Raw genomic sequence first — 17,717 nt, 5'->3', positions numbered from 1 at the left:
AAATCTTTCACAGACAGCAAAGCAAAAAAAAAAAAAAAAAAATAATAATAATAATAAAAGGTCTTTTCCTAAGACTATTTTCTTTAAGCATCACAAAGCTTACCAGCATGCTGCGGGTTAGGAAAGTTAGGCTGCATTTCCTATTTCTATTTCCTATTTCTAGAGTTCTTTTTGGAAGTGTTCTTTTATATTTTTAGTGTGCATGTAACACACTGACTGTGTGTATAAAAAGATTATTTAAAGATTAAAATGATAAAAAGATTATTTATTTATTATTAAACTGCTGCTTCAGTTGATAAATTAAACAGAAACCTATTTGTTTTGAAGAATTGTCTGAAGCATCTGCAGCCAGACTTGGCAGCAAATTTGTACTGATACATGCATTTTCTCACTCTTTTCAACAGTCTGTGCTAATAATGAAAACACACTGAAATCTATCATGAAGAAAAGGGACGGAAAAAAAGATTTGAACAATGCAAAGAAGAACCTACAGTTTGTTGGCATAAATGGCGGGTAAGTGGCCTTTCCTAAAAAAACAAAGAGAGTCTCTCTAATCAAGTCATTGGAGTACTTTCACTCTGGGAAAGGAAGGAAGAAAAAAGGAAAAAAAACCTTGAAGTTTATGTTTAGCTGCTACCTGTACTTTAAGCTGAGGCACGCCTGTTGAGCTGAAGGGTAGGAGGGAAGAATTAATCATTTAAGCGCACCTTAATCGTCCCTCAGTCTTTTGTGTGTATGTGTTTATTGTCTTAAGTGGAGGTTGTAAGTCAAACTGGGAATCAGTCTTAAGTACTTGCATATCAGGTCACAGCCAAATTTAACACAAGAGAATGAATCAAACAAAAAAAACAAAAAAACAAGGAAATGTTTCTCAGGTTGTATGTTGGTAAATAAAACTTTCATGTGTCTTTGGCAGTCTACATGAGCATCATTGTGCTATTAAGAAATACGGTAAGAGATGGTGTTGCCTAAGAATTAACTTCTCTGTGTTTGTGCCAGAGAAATATGAAAAATATCTAAATGCTGACAACAGTTCTTTGTTTGAATTTTATTTTATAATATTTCTTGCCATTTTGAGAATGTCACAGAGAACTTCCTAATATTTCCAAAAAATAATTTTTATATAGTTTTGCTAATCTGTTCCTCATATTAATTTATCTTTTTTAAGAATGCCATGTGCAATACGTAGTCTAAATACTGCAATTATGTCATACGTATAGGTTAAAATTGTGATTACTTGCAGTGGGGGGCTGTTGTCACTAGTGTATCATTGTGTATTAGAAAAATAGGCTTAGTACTTTAGCTTATTAGCTGTTGAGGTTTAAGAGTTAATCATAAAAACAGCTTTATAATTGTCCGGATCATTTATTTTTCAACTAAACTCTCTCAAAAAAAATGTTTTGGATCATCACTGGAAAGAGTTTTTAAATTGTGGCTCTTGTCATTAGATAGGTTTCTTGGCTCCCCTCTTTTTACCTACCTAGTAAGGCAATAACACAAATTTACTCTGAGCAGAACATTTTGGGGCTATCCCCAGGGAATACTTGATGGAGTGTAAGACTTCTGTTAAAATAAGCTTTTTTATTCTTTCGTTTTACAGTGTGCATATAATACACAACATGTCAGCATGAAGGGATTTATGAAGAGACCATGATTGACAGTGACACTGTTTTTCAGATTTAAAGAAGGAATTTAAAAAATGAGTTTTGCTTCTTTCAGATTAAAAAACATTGCAATAAGAAGCGGTTTCCCAGCATTATCTCAGCCCCTCAGTAAAGAACAGCAAGCTCTGTCTTACACAGAAACAGTGTTTTCCTGCTGTTCTGTTAGTCAAGAGCTAAGATTTTGGATCAGTGGAACTTATGTGACTGTGTGCGTGTATACTTTCCTGAGCGCTTTTTGCAGCCACCATCTGCTGATAAAAGCTTTTGGAAAGTGATTTGTCTACTTTGCGTCAACACTTCTTAGCTGTGTTTGAAATAACCCCCAAACTTCTTTACCTTTGACCTGTCTTGGTGGTTAATTAGAAATTACCAAGGGTTTTGAGTGGAAAATGGAGGAATAAGCATACCTAAAGCATCTTTCAGCCCAAAGCATCTTTCAACTGGTGTGTTGCTGCTGTGAAGCAAAGAGTCGGCTCTGCCCATCGCTTTCTCACTCTAGGTATGAGACCACGTCAAGCGACGAGTCCAGCTCTGAGGAGAGCTCCTCCTCGGACTCGGAGGAGGAGTGCGAAGGCGGCGAGTACCCCTATGCTGGGGCACCGCATGAGGACCAGGGGCCACCCGGGCTTGGCGTCCCTCAGGTCTGCTCCGGGGATGTCCCCCTGCCCGAGTGTGAGGCCGAGGAGGTGGAGATCCGGGAGAGGTACGGCGTGGTTCCTCTTGATGCGTGCACCCAACAGCGATGAGCGCGCTCTGCTCCGCGCCGTGAGCAGCGGGCTGCTTCAGCACTCGCTGAGGAACTGCAAACCTCAGCTGCTGCTCGCCCACAGTGATTCCCTGGTTGAACGAGTGCACAGCCCTGCTTATAGACTGTAATTTACACTTAGTCTCAGCAGCTCTTATCAGGAAAGCGTATTTTAGCTGTTCATCAGGAAGCTTTATAAAAACACTGTGCTTGGCAAGCTGGGATCCCAACGTATGAATCTGATACTTTCCTGAATCTGTTATCTGTCCACACATATTAAAAATGTAACCATATGTGGCAGTCAGTGGTAGCCAGAGACGGCTTTCTGGCAAAGTGTTTTTTTGTGAGCTGTGAGAACGTGTCAGAGGTGATCCTTCCCAACACTGACCCCAACAGTGGAAACGATCCACTTACACCAAGACCCAAGTTACTTCTTGCCAAGAGTGGCTGTCTCTGATAACAAGTGGTGCTCATTTGGAAGCAGACATTGCCTCATTAATGACATAGTCTGTAAAAATTTGGATAAATAAGCAAGTCTTGAACTGTGCCCATGAGATCAACAGCCTGTTTGCAGTGCATCTTATGTTTCCACCTTTGGTGTCATCTCAACCTTAGCTGACCATGCTTGGTGAGCCATGGAGGGTAGCATGGAGGTAGTGCAACGCTGAGACCATACACCATCACACCCATTCAGCATTTCATGGCCAAGTTGCTTGTCAAATTGCTGGGTAATTAGCTACATAAGATAGCATTTGACAGGCAAGGCATATGTTTTTGATGTGTGGAAAGCAGTAGCTTAGTGTATTTTTCTCATTCTTGATTAGTGAATGGACAAAAGAAAGTAAAAGTGTAGATCACAGTGAAATACCTAGTGAAGGGATATTTTATAGACACAGAGATTGCTAAATGTTTAGAAGTGTACAGGCTTGGAAAATTATGTAAGTAGAATAATAATAATAAAAGAAAACACTAGTATACATCATATTGCACTGGAGATGCAGGTTAGCAGCATCACATCTGTAATTATCATCTGCTAAGTAAAAGAGATGCAGAAATATATAATTAAGGGCTATTCGTAGGAGCTACAAGTTTTAAAGTGCTCAAAGCAGCTGTCTAATTAATATTTAATGTAGAAAGAGATGATGGTGAAAAAGGGCACGAGGACTGTTTAGGTAGAAGAGTAATCAATATTTCTTCTTTGTAACCAAATAATCAAAACACAGAATATAAAACGTGTTCTGCAGTAAGAGCAATAAGTGCAAATTTCCACTAAAAAGGGTTAGCAAGTCTAAAATGCAGAAATAGAATGTTGCCTGCTCCCTGTTAATATTGATCCTCCCACGTACATCTGGGAAGCATGTTTTTAATCCGTGCCTGGGTCTGTGGTGCAGCCAGCAGCAGTTCTGCTTCCCATTCAGGGAGTCCCTGGTGAGAGCAGCTGCCAGAACAGATTCTGCATCTCGGCAGTTTATGGCCTGCCTAGAAACATTTGTTCCCACATTAATTTTTGAAAGGTAAATGTTTCTACCTGACAGGAGAAAAATTTCTGTGTGACATGTCTTCTACTGTCTTTCTCAGATACGAACTAAGTGAAAAGATGCTCTCTGCTTGCCATCTACTTAGGAACAACATTGATGACCCCAAGGCCTGTACCAGCAAAGATGTGGTAAGCAATGCAAAGCAAAGTTCTCCCTGAACTACAACAGAGAAATTGCAGAGAGGGTAACTTCTTGTTTTACAGGACCAGAACTGCAGTGGCTAGGCAGAAGGGGGATATCAGGATATCATCTTCCCTGGAAGCACTGCTATGCTACTAAATTCTTTTTTCTTTTTCTCCCCTCCCCCTTTTTTTTCTTTTTTCTTTTTTTTCTTTTTTTCTTTTCTTTTTTTCTTTTAAGATCAGGAGACTTCTCTCTAAACAGCATCCTTGTGCTTCCTGTGCTGGGCTGTTGTCACCTCAAGGCACACGTACAAAAATAGTGATGTGAAAGTGCATTCCCCCAGCATTCCTCTACTGTTTTTGTAGCTGTTGTTTTAGCACAGCTGTAGTTTGCACACACGCCTCACTTTAAGAAAATGCATGGAGTGGAGAGACAGTTTCTTTCAGTGACAAAAGCACAAAGTCTGTTCTGAAACTGAATGTGCTCTGCCTCTTTCTGAGCATGGTAATGTATGCTGCTTCTGTCTTGCTCGCTGTGCGTGATATCCTTAATGGAGTGCAAAAGAGACAAAGGAGGATTCATTGCTAATATTAACCTTAAAGAAATAGTGTTGTGTTTGCTGCATGTAGGAATTGCCCATGTTATTTTGTGAGGGCGTTCTGAACACAGMTGAATACCAGTCTCTGTTTGGTGGTACGAGATTGCATTTTGCATTTGTGATAGTGGTGCTGTGATGTTAAATGCAATAATCCAGTGCCAGGCTCCTCTGCCACAGAGCATCTACAGCTTTTGAGGACACTAAAATTGTGTATGTCTAATTCTGGCGCTTCTGGGCCAGGAAACATTTTGAAAGGTTGGTTAATACAAGTGTGAGAAGTGATTTCTAGTGCTGTGTCAATCCTTCAGGATCAATTCTGGCATTCAAACAACAAATGTTTCAGGTGAAGTGGGAGTTGAAAGTGTCAAAAAAGGCATAATCAGGTGATAATTTCTCTCTTGGAAGTGTAATTTAAATTTATATGTTACTTTCTTCAAGTGTTCACCAGCACAAATGGGGCTTTGTAGCTGGAAACTGCAGACGGATCAGCTCTTGTCTCTTGTTCTCTGTCTCTCTGCTTAGAGGGAGCTCTTGATCAAAAAGATTAGCCTTTAGTACAGTCAGGGATCTGTATAAATTATCCCAGCCTTTTCCATTGTAGCTGCTGTTCACACCAGGAGGAGTTACTGCTTGCTTATTGGGATGTCTTGTTACAGAATGCTTGAATAAAAGGAAAGTCTATCCTTTATTTCTAATGCACGTGATATCTTGCCTGTAAAAATAATGTCTTCGTGACATTCCGGGGCTCATTAATTTCTAAAACCAAATTATTTTTATTGTGTCACTGTAAGACCACTTTTGTGTTTCGGTTCTGCATGTTCACAACCTATGTGGTCACGCAGGGGCAGGGTGTGATGGTCCTTCCAGCTTGGTAATAACGGCTCAGAGAATCAGAGCTGTCAGGAACAGCTCACGGCGAAGTCTGCTGAACCTGCATTGTTTCAAATAGATTGGTGCCTAGCTGAAAAGGCTCCCAACCCTCCCCAGTCAGTCCATAAAATGAGAGGGTTTCTCCTGACTATCTAACCTTGTTGCAGCTTAAATCCATCACAGCTATAGCCATCCATCCTGACATGAAGAACAGGTTCTTTCTTTTATCTTTGCAACAGCCTTTTACACTGTGAAATGTTACTGCATTTCTTTGCCCCATTATTCTTTCAGCAAAGCATTGCTGATCCTTCCTATCTTTCCTGCAGGTCAGATTTCCTTGACTTTTAATCATCCTTGCTGCTTACCTTTGAACACATTTGGACTTCATTCAGTGATCAGACCAGACAATATAGTCCAGCAGTTGCCTACCCAGTGCTAGGCAGAGAGAAGGGACTGCATGACATGCCCTCAAGCTGTAGACTTATTTATTCACCCTAATATAGTATTTGCCTTTTACATCATGAAGATACCATCATCATCATGTTGTTGACTCAGGTTCAGGTTGTCATCCTTTGTAATGCCCAGCTCTTTGCCTGCAGAACTGCTTTCCAGCTGGTTCTCCTATTTTTTGTTTTGTGGATTTGATGAATCCTGCCTCAGGATTGGGTCTAATTGGCTTAGCAATGCACATTGTTTTACCTCCTGAGAAATTTCCATTGCTCTTATTCTGAGATGCATCACTGATTTATAGACTAGGTTAAGTATTTTACGGAAATGGTTCAGGTTCTGTTCACCTGTATCTGATATCCGTTAATTCTGGGAGTAGTCCCATCTTAAAATTTAGTTCTATCGAAGACGTACTGAAAATGAAGTGAAATGGGAGGAGGTAAACAATTGGTATTGTAGAGAGATTTACTCAGAGGAAAAGCATCAGATCTTGTATCTTGTTTGTAAGCTGAATACTTTCTGCCCACATTTGACTAAAAAAGGCTTGGCTTCCTACACTGCTGACTTGTGGGATGGAAAATCCTTTAAATAGAATGTGCATATGTTAATTTTTTCTGTCTTGTTTTTGGCAGAGGTTTTGTTTAAATACCATCCAGCATGAGTGGTTTCGTGTCTCAAGTCAGAAGTCTGCTGTTCCTGAAATGGTTGGAGACTACATAACTGCTTTTGAAGAGATCTCTCCTGCTGTCCTCAGACATATAATCAATATGGCAGATGGAAATGGAAACACAGCTCTGCATTACAGCGTCTCACATTCTAACTTCGAAATTGTAAAGCTCCTTTTGGATGCAAGTAGGTTGGCTCTTTGCTGTTCTCCCCCCTCACCCCCTTACAGGTGAAATTCTTGGTGAGCAGGAGGATGAGTTTGGTTCTTGCAGCAGAAGAGTATTTTAAGTATTAACAGTTTTATGGTGGCTCACTTGAATATGAATAGTGTGGAATCCCTGATTTTGGTGCTAGTTTTAGAGATGGTGGTGACAGCTCTTGCAGAAGTTACAAAAAAAAAAAAAAAAAAAAGTAAGTTGTGAACAGAGTTGACCAGTGGTTATGACAGACGGGTGGACCCTTGATTCTTGGACTGTAGGCTAACTTGAGCAGTGCCTGGCTCTAACAGTTTTCTCTGGAAGCTGTGCAGCTGCCGCTCAACTCCTTGTGTTGCTGCTACCGGTAGGGTGCTGATGGGGTAAGATTCATTCAGATACTAGTATTCATGTTCAGTATTCARATATAGCCATAATTTGCTAAGCAGTATAGAGGCTGTTTCTGACCACCCCCTTGGTAAGTCTGTGCTGCCCTGTTGATGAACTGGAACGATATGTCATTCTGCCATGAAGGAGCATTTCGCTGTTAGATGAACAAGGTGATGATACCTCATCTGGCTGCTTTTGCTGTTGTTTCTTTTTCTCAATCCCCTTGCAACACGCATGGGGAGAGAGTAGTGGCAGAAGGGAGACCGCACAGCATCTGCTCCCCATGTGCTGCTAACCTGGTAGGCAACCAACAGAAGGTTATCATAGATAAATAGGAGCAGGATGTGATCTGTCTGAGTGCAGTTTTGCTCCCTGGCTTGAGTTTCTTACTCTAAAGTAGTTATAAAACCTGTTACTCCTTGGGAATTTGGTTGTGGGGCTTAACTAGGCCAATGGGGGGCTCAGTTGAAACGGGTTGCTGTGCAAGCTTAGCAAAGTTTATAAGCCCGAAAGGGGAAAYGTAAGATAAGCAAGGATCTTGATGGTACAAATCTAAACTTTAATAATCCAGCATGTCTGTTAGGCATGCAAAGCCTTCCTCAGCAGGAGGGCAAACGCTTTGAGAGCTCTGGGCCTGTTTGGACGCAGCCCCCTTGGGAGCGGTGAGTCACAGCGGGGGAACACAGGGAACATCAGGAGCACAGCAGAGCTGAAAGGTGGGAGGGGGCACAGCACCAGGTGGGGACCGAGCCCTGCCACACAGGCAGGAGGAGAGATCCTTCTCCTTCCCTGAGGATCTCGGGGTAGCCTGAGCTACTGTCGTGGTTAACAGCAGCGTTAGTAGTGGTTGGAGGTGTAAAACCCGGTGGCCGATGCCAGGTGACGAGAATGCTAGCCGTCACATGGACAGTATTTGCTTACAGGCAAATTCCATCAGGTTTTGACAGCCTTCCTGTGGAAAATGTCTAAATGGTCAGTACAGCCACCTGTGTAATGCGGTGTGCGTATCACATGCAGATTTTTGGTTCAAGAAAACAGCATGAGAGGTGTGTTTGGTGGCAAGGGTAGATGAGATGAAGCTTTTCTTTATTTTCATGTGGTGTAACTGAGAGGATATATAGAAAAAAAAAGCTTTTATCCTTTCCTTAGGCATATAGAAAAGGAGTTGAACTGTGACCTCAAGAAATACATCTGTGTTGAAGTAATGCAGTCAGGGAAGAGGGACTTCACATTCGCTAATTGTTAATTATTCATTAAGTAATGCATTTAGCAGAGTGCAGTGTTCTGTACTGCTTCAGTGGCTCCCATATAGGAGCCACCCAGAAGTGAGTTTTGAAAGTGAGCTTGGATAGCTCTACCTGGTAGAGCTATAGGTAGCACAAGTAACAGCTGTAGAACACAGAAAAATGTGCATTTTCTTACAACTGCACTTGTATTGCTTCTACAAGGGTTCTTTTCACTTTAAAAAATGGCAATAAATCTGAAGAATTTCCTGTAACATTTTTGCTTATTAAGATACTTGTGATACAATTTAATCCTTAGTCTACAGATACTGTGTATGTAAGTCTGTGCCCTTGCTTTCCAGTATGATAAGCGCATTCAAAGCCCTACTGGCTGGTAAAGTAATAACCCCTGCTGGACTTTTGCAGAATTTTAGGAATAGTGGGTTAAACTTGAATGAAAAGGAGAACTCTGACAGCTCTTGGCACTTTGTCAGAGAACGAGACTGTGTTTGTTCCCAGAGTGCCATTGTTCAGAGTCAAATAGTCTATAGAGCTGGGAACAGTCTTTAATTGGAAGGTCTTCTCTACAGCCCAAAACATGTCAAAGTACACTTGCAGAGCTTTAAAATGGCATCAGTTACAAGAAAATGTGCTGAGAAGTAACACTTYTGTTTGCCATATTGATGGACTCTCTCTTGTTTTGCAAAGTAGATTCCTCGGGAGGGGAACATAAAGAAATACGTAATTGTATTTCTAGGATTTGGACACAAGGATGCCTTCTTATCTGATGATCTTGTCAAATTTCACACAACTGGCTTTTAAAATTACAAATCGATGCCTAAATGATGTCACATAAAATGGTTTTGTGTCCTCCCTTGTTTTTCATGCAAAACAGAAGAGAATCCTTTTCTGTCTCTGGCTCAAGAGCACCCCTGTTTATTTTTTTCTTCTCCACTTTCCCTTGAATTGCTTCCATTATCAGACCAGTTGCTGCCTCTTTTTTTTATAGGCTGCTCTGCTAACAGTTTATTCAGTTCATTAGCACAATTGCTGTTTTTTGGGTTTCTGCTTTCCAAAGAAATTATCTCATCCCTCTGCAGATGTCTGTAACGTAAATCACCAGAACAAGGCCGGCTATACCCCCATCATGCTGGCTGCACTTGCAGCTGTGGAAGCGGAGAAGGACATGAGGATAGTGGAAGAGCTCTTCAGTTGTGGGGATGTGAATGCTAAAGCCAGCCAGGTCAGTCCAACAGCTTGCAGGACACTACTCCARCTCACTCGGTTTTCACTTCTTAGTCCCTGTTCCCTTTGCTGCTCCATTGGTGCAGCCCTTGCACTCATTTACTGTGGCTCTCTATAGTCTCTTGATGTTTCCATGTATGTTTTGGATTGCTGTCTACAAAATAGAGCCCTGGAAGAGCAGCTGAGCCTCAGGTGTGGGTGCAGTTGAAAAAGAAAAATGAAGATTAAGTATTATATGAAAAAGCCGTTACTGAATTTTGGGAGGCTTTTACAAAGTCTATAGCATTTAGTTCCTTCTAAGCTGTGTAGGAATAGCTCTAATTTAATAAACATCTGTGATAGTGTAGAATATAGCATGTATGAAAGGTATTTCAGTAACAGCAAGCAGAGACTTGACAATCCTTTAGAAAACAACCCTTTTTTTTCTCCAGAAAAAGCACAATGCCAAAAAAAAAAAAAAAAGTGTACATGCTTTGTCATTGATTGCCTGTGTGGTGATTTGGGTTTTTCTCTTTTTATGCAGGCTGGTCAGACTGCTCTGATGCTGGCTGTAAGTCATGGGCGGATAGACATGGTAAAAGCTTTGCTGGCCTGTGGTGCAGATGTCAATATCCAGGATGACGAGGGCTCCACAGCTCTGATGTGTGCTAGTGAACATGGACATGTAGAAATAGTCAAACTTTTGCTGGCTCAGCCTGGGTGTAATGGCACCCTGGAGGACAATGTGAGTTGCTTTTCCAGACGCTGCTTCATGATACGGTTTCTCCACTTTGGAATGTTTATCTGATTTACTTTTTTGATTCGGTGAAGAGCTGGAGAAATCTACTTACATGAAACTCTGACTCATAACCCCAGAGTACTAAACCATGAATCCTCTGCTTAGTTGTAGGAAGTGCTGTGATTATTTGCCTTCTCTCTTTGCTTTTCTAATAAGACTCCCTACCAGTAATTTTTGTACTTAGCATTAGGTGTACTGTAAAAAACATCTTTCCTTCTCATATCCCTTCCCCATTTCCCAGGAATTTCCTAATTCTTCGTTAGGACTTTACTTGGTGGCTTAATGGCCTTGCTCTGTTGTTTTCCTGTGTTCATGGCAAATATCAGTCCCAAGACTTTCTTCATGAGATGTTCACTAGGTAGTTGCACTATGACTTTTGAGAGTACTGGTTCAATTTTTCGGTCATTAAGCTGAATTTTCTTGACAGTAAACAGATGCAGGCTGTGACCTCTGTGTCAGTTGCATATTTCTTGGTTTGCAAAGATCATTGCAGCCTACACTGTAAACAGCCAGCATTTGATCAATGGATCAAATTCAAGATTTAAAATGTTGACATAGCTTTTGTCTTGGCTGAGTATTATTGTGTTCTTGGTAACAACATCATTTCTTGCATATTTTTCAGTTCATGCTATTGCCATCACCCATTGAGTGCTGAAATGGAGCCTGGATTTTGAATTTGGGAGGGTGGTGGGTGTTTATTTGTTGAAACTGTCCTAGGAAGGCAGAGCAATTTTTTTCTGTTCGTTTGCCTGCTTCAGAAGCTGCTGCTGGTTTTATTGTCCTCCAGTGCAAGCAGTGTATAACAGCTGGCCTCAGAGGAAAAACATAAGGCTTCAGTGTAACAGATCTTTTTTAGGGTGATCTACGTTACTGCAGGCTGGATGCTATTATCTAGTACCACAGTAGCACTGTTAATCATCAAGTCAATAGTTGAAATCTTAGTGGGAGACATGACACTCAGTTATTCCTGAAGGTAGTTTCATACTGTTATCCAAGCACAGCCTGTCTTCCTCTTACTCATTTTTAACGGGTCTGCCTGTGCTGGGAGACTCTGAGGTGTTTAGCATTTACAGAGCTGCTCGGAGTGTAATTTTGGCGCTTCTCCAGTTAGCATGRTTGCTGACCGATGCTGGGCTTCGTCCACCTGATTTGTGCACTCTGGTAATGACTCGGCCTCTCTGTCCTACGAATTTCCTGCTTTTCCCAGTATTGACTGTGTAGTATTTGTAGTGCATTTTATCGTACTGCGGTGGCCAGCTGTTCTGCCTCCCTGTCTGCTCAGCACCATTAGATTTATTTATAATTGCTCCTGATAGTCTCATGAGAAGGCTTTTCACTTGGATGTTGTTCATTGTGTCCTGTGCTGGAAACAAAGTTCTCTAAACTGGTGCTGACCTTTCTAATAACCAGTGCTACAGCAGGGGCTGGAAAACATGCTCATCTCAGAGAGCCCGCACAGGAGGTGGCTGCTGTGAGGTCATTTCAAATGCTGACGTTATTGTGGAAACTTCTGTGTGCAAGGGCTAGAAAGGCAGGCGGTGGGCCAGCAAGCCACTGCGATGCTGCGCTGCGGCTGTAGCTTCCTGCCGCGTGAGTTAAAAGCCATGGGAGAGCAGGGTGCTGTAGCCACGTGATGCATCAGTTTTGGAAGGGGAAGCACACCAGGAAGAAAGAGTTGSGAGAGGTGGCAGCTTCTTAGTAGTGCGTTTTGCTGGCAGCTCAGAAGTTCACAGCCCAGTTTTTCTGACTTCCACCTCTTCCTGGCCTTCTCTTGCCCCCCCAAGTGAGGGGTCTAAAGGGAAAGTAGTGGGTAAATAAATTAACCTTTCAGCAAAAGCGCATCTAACAGGCTCAACAGCCGTGATTTCTGAAAGAAACAGTGTTTCCTCAGACACAGAGGTGACTATCTGAACAGGAAAGTCCATTTATTAGTAGTGAGGCTCCCATTGAGGAGCATTTGGAATTAGAAACGCAATTGCTCTTAGTGTTAATAGGAGCTGTAACAAAACAATTATCATAACTGATTAATATTTATCCCTCCCTTACCCTTTCTTCCACTCTTCACTGGCACTGTAGTCTCTCTCAGACAGACCAATCTCCTGAAATCGCTGGTCTTACACAGCATTACATGTAACATTATTGTGATAATGGCATGCTCATTCTTGCTCAGCAATAATCTAGCCTTCTCGTTGAGAGAAATTATGAGGCCTCTGACAATTGGACTGCCTCATAAACCAGCAGCACAAGGCTTGTTGTCACTTAATTATAATTTAGAAGAAATTAAACAGGACTCTAAATTAACCCAGCTGTCTGAGCAGGAGGGCCTTCACTTCAGTAACTTCCCTTGTCCCTGGGCTGATGGAGCTTTAGAGGGATCTGCTAAAGCGCACAAACAACAATAATTTCTCATATTTCTTCCTTCCTTCTCTCAGGATGGCAGTACAGCACTTTCTATAGCCCTGGAAGCTGGACATAAGGACATAGCCGTTCTTCTTTATGCCCACGTCAACTTTTCCAAAACCCAGTCACCGGTTAGTACGAAGCCTCCTACATATTTTGAATGTAGTTTACATTTTAACTTGTTGTTTCTGAACATAATAGAAAAATGTAAATAAGAAATGAAAAACACCTCATTTGACTTGCTTTATCTGGGTAGAAAGCACTTTAGAGTACTCTGTGGGCTACCACTTTATGCAGAATTGGTTCTCTCAGCTACTCAGTTGTGCTCTTTATTGAGCAGTACAGCACRTGAAATTTCGCATTTATCCACAGAACAACTTTTATGCTGGTAAGTAAAATGTAAATTTTAAAATTCAGACTGCAATGGGCTGGTCACTAGCTGAAGGATATCTCTTCCTCCCTTTTCTCTTGAGTTGAAGATAGTTCACTAACACTGGCTAGTGTGCAGAGGTGCTGTTGCATCACTGCAATGCTAATTACTGAGCAAGTCACTGAAACAAAGTTGGTTACAACTGTCCTAGGTGCTCTGTCAAGTATCCGCCTGCTCTCTGAGCCCTGACTCACTCTTCTGATGAGCTTCTGCTAAATGTTTCACTGTGTAAACAGTATGTACTCTGAGGTAGTAGGCTGTATGCTAGTCAGTACTCCTCTTCCCAAAATGGAGGGAAAACAAAAATTTTAAAAATCTGTGCAGTAGAAGGGAAGGGATTGAACAGACTGCTTGTGACTGCTGTCTTCTCATTCAGTTAGCTAGATTAATTTCTCTTTGATAAATTTTTCTTTCCTCTCTTCTTTTCTAGGGCACTCCTAGGCTTAGCAGAAAGACGTCTCCTGGTCCTACCCATAGAGCCACACTTGAGTAGTAATGCGTGAATATCTGTAAAAATCTTAATGCCATCTTTAAGCTGCTAATTGTTACTGTTTTACTGAGACAGATACTGAATGTAATTGTCTTGTGCCTGAACTCACCAGCAAAGTGAAAGCAGAGATCTAGTGCTAAAAATAGAAAACTGTAAACCTGAAGCAAGCACATAGTTAGGTAGTAGATGGCTAAGACCCTTAGCCAGAACTGTTCTTTTGCTCACTTACTCATTTTTCCACATACTGGCATAAATACTGTTTTTCTTTGCTGTATATTGTCTTTTCTCATGTCATATACAGCTTGAGAACTTTACTGCTATCCGTGGAAGGGTCCCGGTGGCATATTTTTAATCATTCTAAAACATACTTATATTTGCTATGCCTAGACTTTATCACAGTAACCTTCTTCATAAATWTCATTCCAACATGATTTTGATGTTTTTAATTATTTGAAATTCAGAAGTTGCAGTTGCTTATATAGTTGGCTCCGCAGAGCTTGAGCTGGTGGGTGGATGGGTTAGGAATAGAGAGCAGACCCTCTGTCAGGTCTGAAGTTCATGAAAGTTGTTGCTTATTGGGGATAACGTATAACTTTTTATATTAAAGATAATAGTATCTATAAGATTAACTCGCACAGTATTTTCAACATTTTATATTCCTTAATAATTAAAAACTACATGAAGAATTACGTGTCTTGTTACCATATTTTTATTAACTATGTCAGTCCATAAGCTCCATACATGTTTATTGGAGAATAAAATTAGAGGTACCAGCTATATATTCCCCTTGAGTGGAATTGAGTGTAGTTCTCGGTGCATATTTATGGAATGCTATTACCTTGTCACATTCACTTTAGTCATGTGTATTTAAATGTTTGAAGTGCCTTAGACTCTTGCCATATTTTCAGAATAAAATTTCATTATGCTGTTTTACTCCCCTTCTGTTTTACTTGTGATTTGTCATCGTCCCAAAATGCTGTGAATTACAACTGCAGTAGTGAAGCAGGATAGATTGGTAAGTCAAGGCAGGGAGGACTGGATAGTTCAACTTTGGGGGGGGGGGGATGTTGCTTTTGTGCGCAGCATTGGTGCGCAAATTCAATTTTTCCTGCTAACTGGCAGAGTGAAAAGCTTTGCTCAGATGATCTGCCTTCACTGGTGTTTTACCTGCTGTGGAGGTTGGACCACTTGCTGAACTAGGAGAGGAATCTTCCTTCAARGGACCTGGAAAGTTCTTCTGTATCCTGTTCTTCTCTATCCTTCCTCTTCCCTGCTCTTTATTAAACAGGTTATCCTACACAGTCCCCTTGGCACAGGGACCTGTTGAAGCCATCCTCCTTCCAGCTGGCACAAACGCAGATGGCTTGGGCTGCATGAAGTTCCAATGAGCTCTGTCAGAGCTGGTGTGGTTTGCCTCTGCAGATGCAGTCTGATATTTGTACCAGGCCAGTACCTCCTGGTGCAAGGGAGTAACCCGTGGGATGGAGGAACAGGCRAGGTGCCTCTGCCACCACGGGGACATTTCTCAAAGTAACAGTCCCAGAGAAGCCCATCACACAGAGCATGTGACACTGAGACTGGCTTCCTCATGAATTTCAAGTTCACTTAGGATCTGGGTGGATTTCAGGCTCAATGGAATAAGAGTTTGGTATCAATGACACCAGAATGATAACGCCAGTCTGATCTCCCTGTTCCATCCCTACTGCGTTCTGCGTCTCTTGTCCTCTAAAGACCGCTTACCTTCTCAGACATCGGCAGCTCTGCTAAAAGCCCACAGCACTGTTTACAAGGAGGGTGAAGCCTATGTGTGCAAGCTTTGGAGCTTTGGTGTTCCGCAGTTTACTCCCACAGCAAGCTGAAATGACTATGTTCAGGCCCAAATGTGAATCCCACTTTTCTGACCTTGCTTTTCCTCACAGCTGTTCTGCATCTGTTACCAGCTCTGATGTAGAAAGCAAAGCAGAGAGCAAAATCTCACAGCACTTCGCTCCCATGAGGTGGTGGGGGCACGGAGTGGGAGCATTGCTGCTGACAGCTGCTCTGTGTGCTCTCTGGTGCTGAGAAGTGCCAAAATACTGCAGAAAGGGAACATACTCGTATACACCAAGTTGCAGCAGTAAAAGCTAGGGTCAGACTGGAAAACCTTAATGACTTTCTATCACCCCTACAACTGCTTTTAYCCCAGGAAGCTCATGTGATGACAGGAGAGACATGCTCACTACTGTCTGTGACCCATCTTTTTTTGTGCATAGACAGGGCAAGTGTGGCTTTCCTTCCATTTTTATGACTGTTCATCTGTCACCCTTGCCACAGTTAGAATAATGGTTTGGAAAGCAAAAAGAAGCCAAGATAGCTTGTTCTTGTTGTGAGTTAAAAACATGTTCTGTGCTGGTGTTACACAAAGCCAGTTGAGGAAGCAGAGAAAAAGATGATTGCTTTAGCCACTCTGAGAAATATTGTTCTATTATGTATGCTTTTAATCTCACAGAAAATCCAGTTTACTTGTTTATAAATGCATATCCTTATCCAATGGAATGAGTTCCTATCTATTGAAGAAATATTGTATTGCCAGTAGAGTATTTGGACCTTGAGCAAGTTTCTATTTTCTGTTTTACCAAGAACATGTTTTTTATTTAGCATTGGTTTGACCATAAACTGTTTAGTTGTGCTTCCTGCCATAAGGAAATCAGTAATCATACCTTTGACTCTGGCTTATATCTCATGACAGCAATTTTAAAGCCTGTGGGTCATATAAAAGTCCCCACACAGTTACAGATTTTTCCTAAAATAGCTTTTTAAACAAAGATCTTTGTTACTGCACTACTACCTCAGTACAGTACTTCTGCGCATATGCATATTGATTTGTATTGTAGTCTAAGACTAAAATTTTTTTAAAAAGCCTGTGAATTTAGGTTTTCAGAGTAAAGGGCCATGACTATTAGCATCTGCATTCCTGCAGGTCCCCGGTGTCTCCTGCCAGAAATAAATGGGCATTCTGAGTATGGCTGTCCTTGCAGGGTTTAAATGGACTAGTGATTTAGGTATCTAATGACACAGATACAGTTGCCTAGAAGTACCTTAATGCATTTTTAACCATGGATATGTGTGTTGGAAGAGGAATGTGGAAACATTTTTTTTTCCTTTGGTAAAGAGTTGGTATACTTTCTTGCTAATGGCCTTGACTATCATAAGTCTCAGCAGAAACATAATAATGTCAGTGAGAATTCTTGGCTTGAGTGGTGAATTCTTCATCACTTACCTGGTGAACACAAGGGCTGGCACAGCATGGGCCTTCTAGAGCCTCAGAAGATGTCAGATTAAGCTCTGRACTCCGCATTTCTGTGTAATACTCAACTTTTTCACAAAAGTTTATGAACTATTGTTTTGGGATTAAATCCCCTGTAAAGCAAAGTGTCCCCAGTTTTAGTAGCATATTAAAGCAGGCCATTGCACCATGTAGTCAGTGAAACTGCCAAAAGCAACCAAAGTTTTGCATGTATTGGTTAATACAAGTGAAAAGTATAGAATAAATAGACTATTTGCTATAAAGCCAGTAAAATAATCTTTTGTCTAAAATTCTATTAGGGGACACGTAGTGGATTGAGCAGTATAAGCAGTAAAAAAGGAAATAATAATTACTCCCTTAACATTTTGTTTTCTTTGATGACCCTCCTGTTGCCAAGAACTTGACACTTGAAGCAGTTCATGCTGTGAAAGTCAGCCCCTTTCCCAGAAAATAGTTGGGAGCTTCCTGAGAATGCTTGCATCCAGTAGTGCCCTTTGCAAGTCAAGTTTAATTTTGTCTACTAATATTGGATAGCATTATCACAGGTGCTAGGATTAAGGGGTTTACCATGCATACCAGCGCTAGTACTGAGCACCATTGTCACCAACACTACCAGTCTTGCTTTTCAGT

The 17,717-nt window shown here is 41.3% G+C and overlaps 1 protein-coding gene across 1 annotated transcript; it reads left to right on the top strand.

Annotated features, from left to right (window-relative positions):
* Nucleotides 1–404: 404 nt before the first annotated feature.
* LOC146588395 (KN motif and ankyrin repeat domain-containing protein 1-like) lies at nt 405–14,734 on the top strand (the record flags this gene model as incomplete). Its single annotated transcript, XM_085318082.1, has 8 exons — nt 405–513; nt 2,164–2,367; nt 3,988–4,075; nt 6,618–6,837; nt 9,559–9,701; nt 10,227–10,427; nt 12,914–13,012; nt 13,742–14,734. Coding segments are annotated over 8 exons (1,127 nt in total), but the record flags the coding sequence as incomplete, so codon positions are not given.
* Nucleotides 14,735–17,717: the final 2,983 nt, after the last annotated feature.

Source organism: Rhea americana, unplaced genomic scaffold (genome assembly GCF_003343005.1).
Source record: "Rhea americana isolate MKP2758 unplaced genomic scaffold, rheAme1 scaffold_517, whole genome shotgun sequence".
NCBI classification, from domain to species: Eukaryota; Metazoa; Chordata; class Aves; order Rheiformes; family Rheidae; genus Rhea; species Rhea americana.
This window is presented reverse-complemented; position numbering and strand designations above follow the sequence as displayed.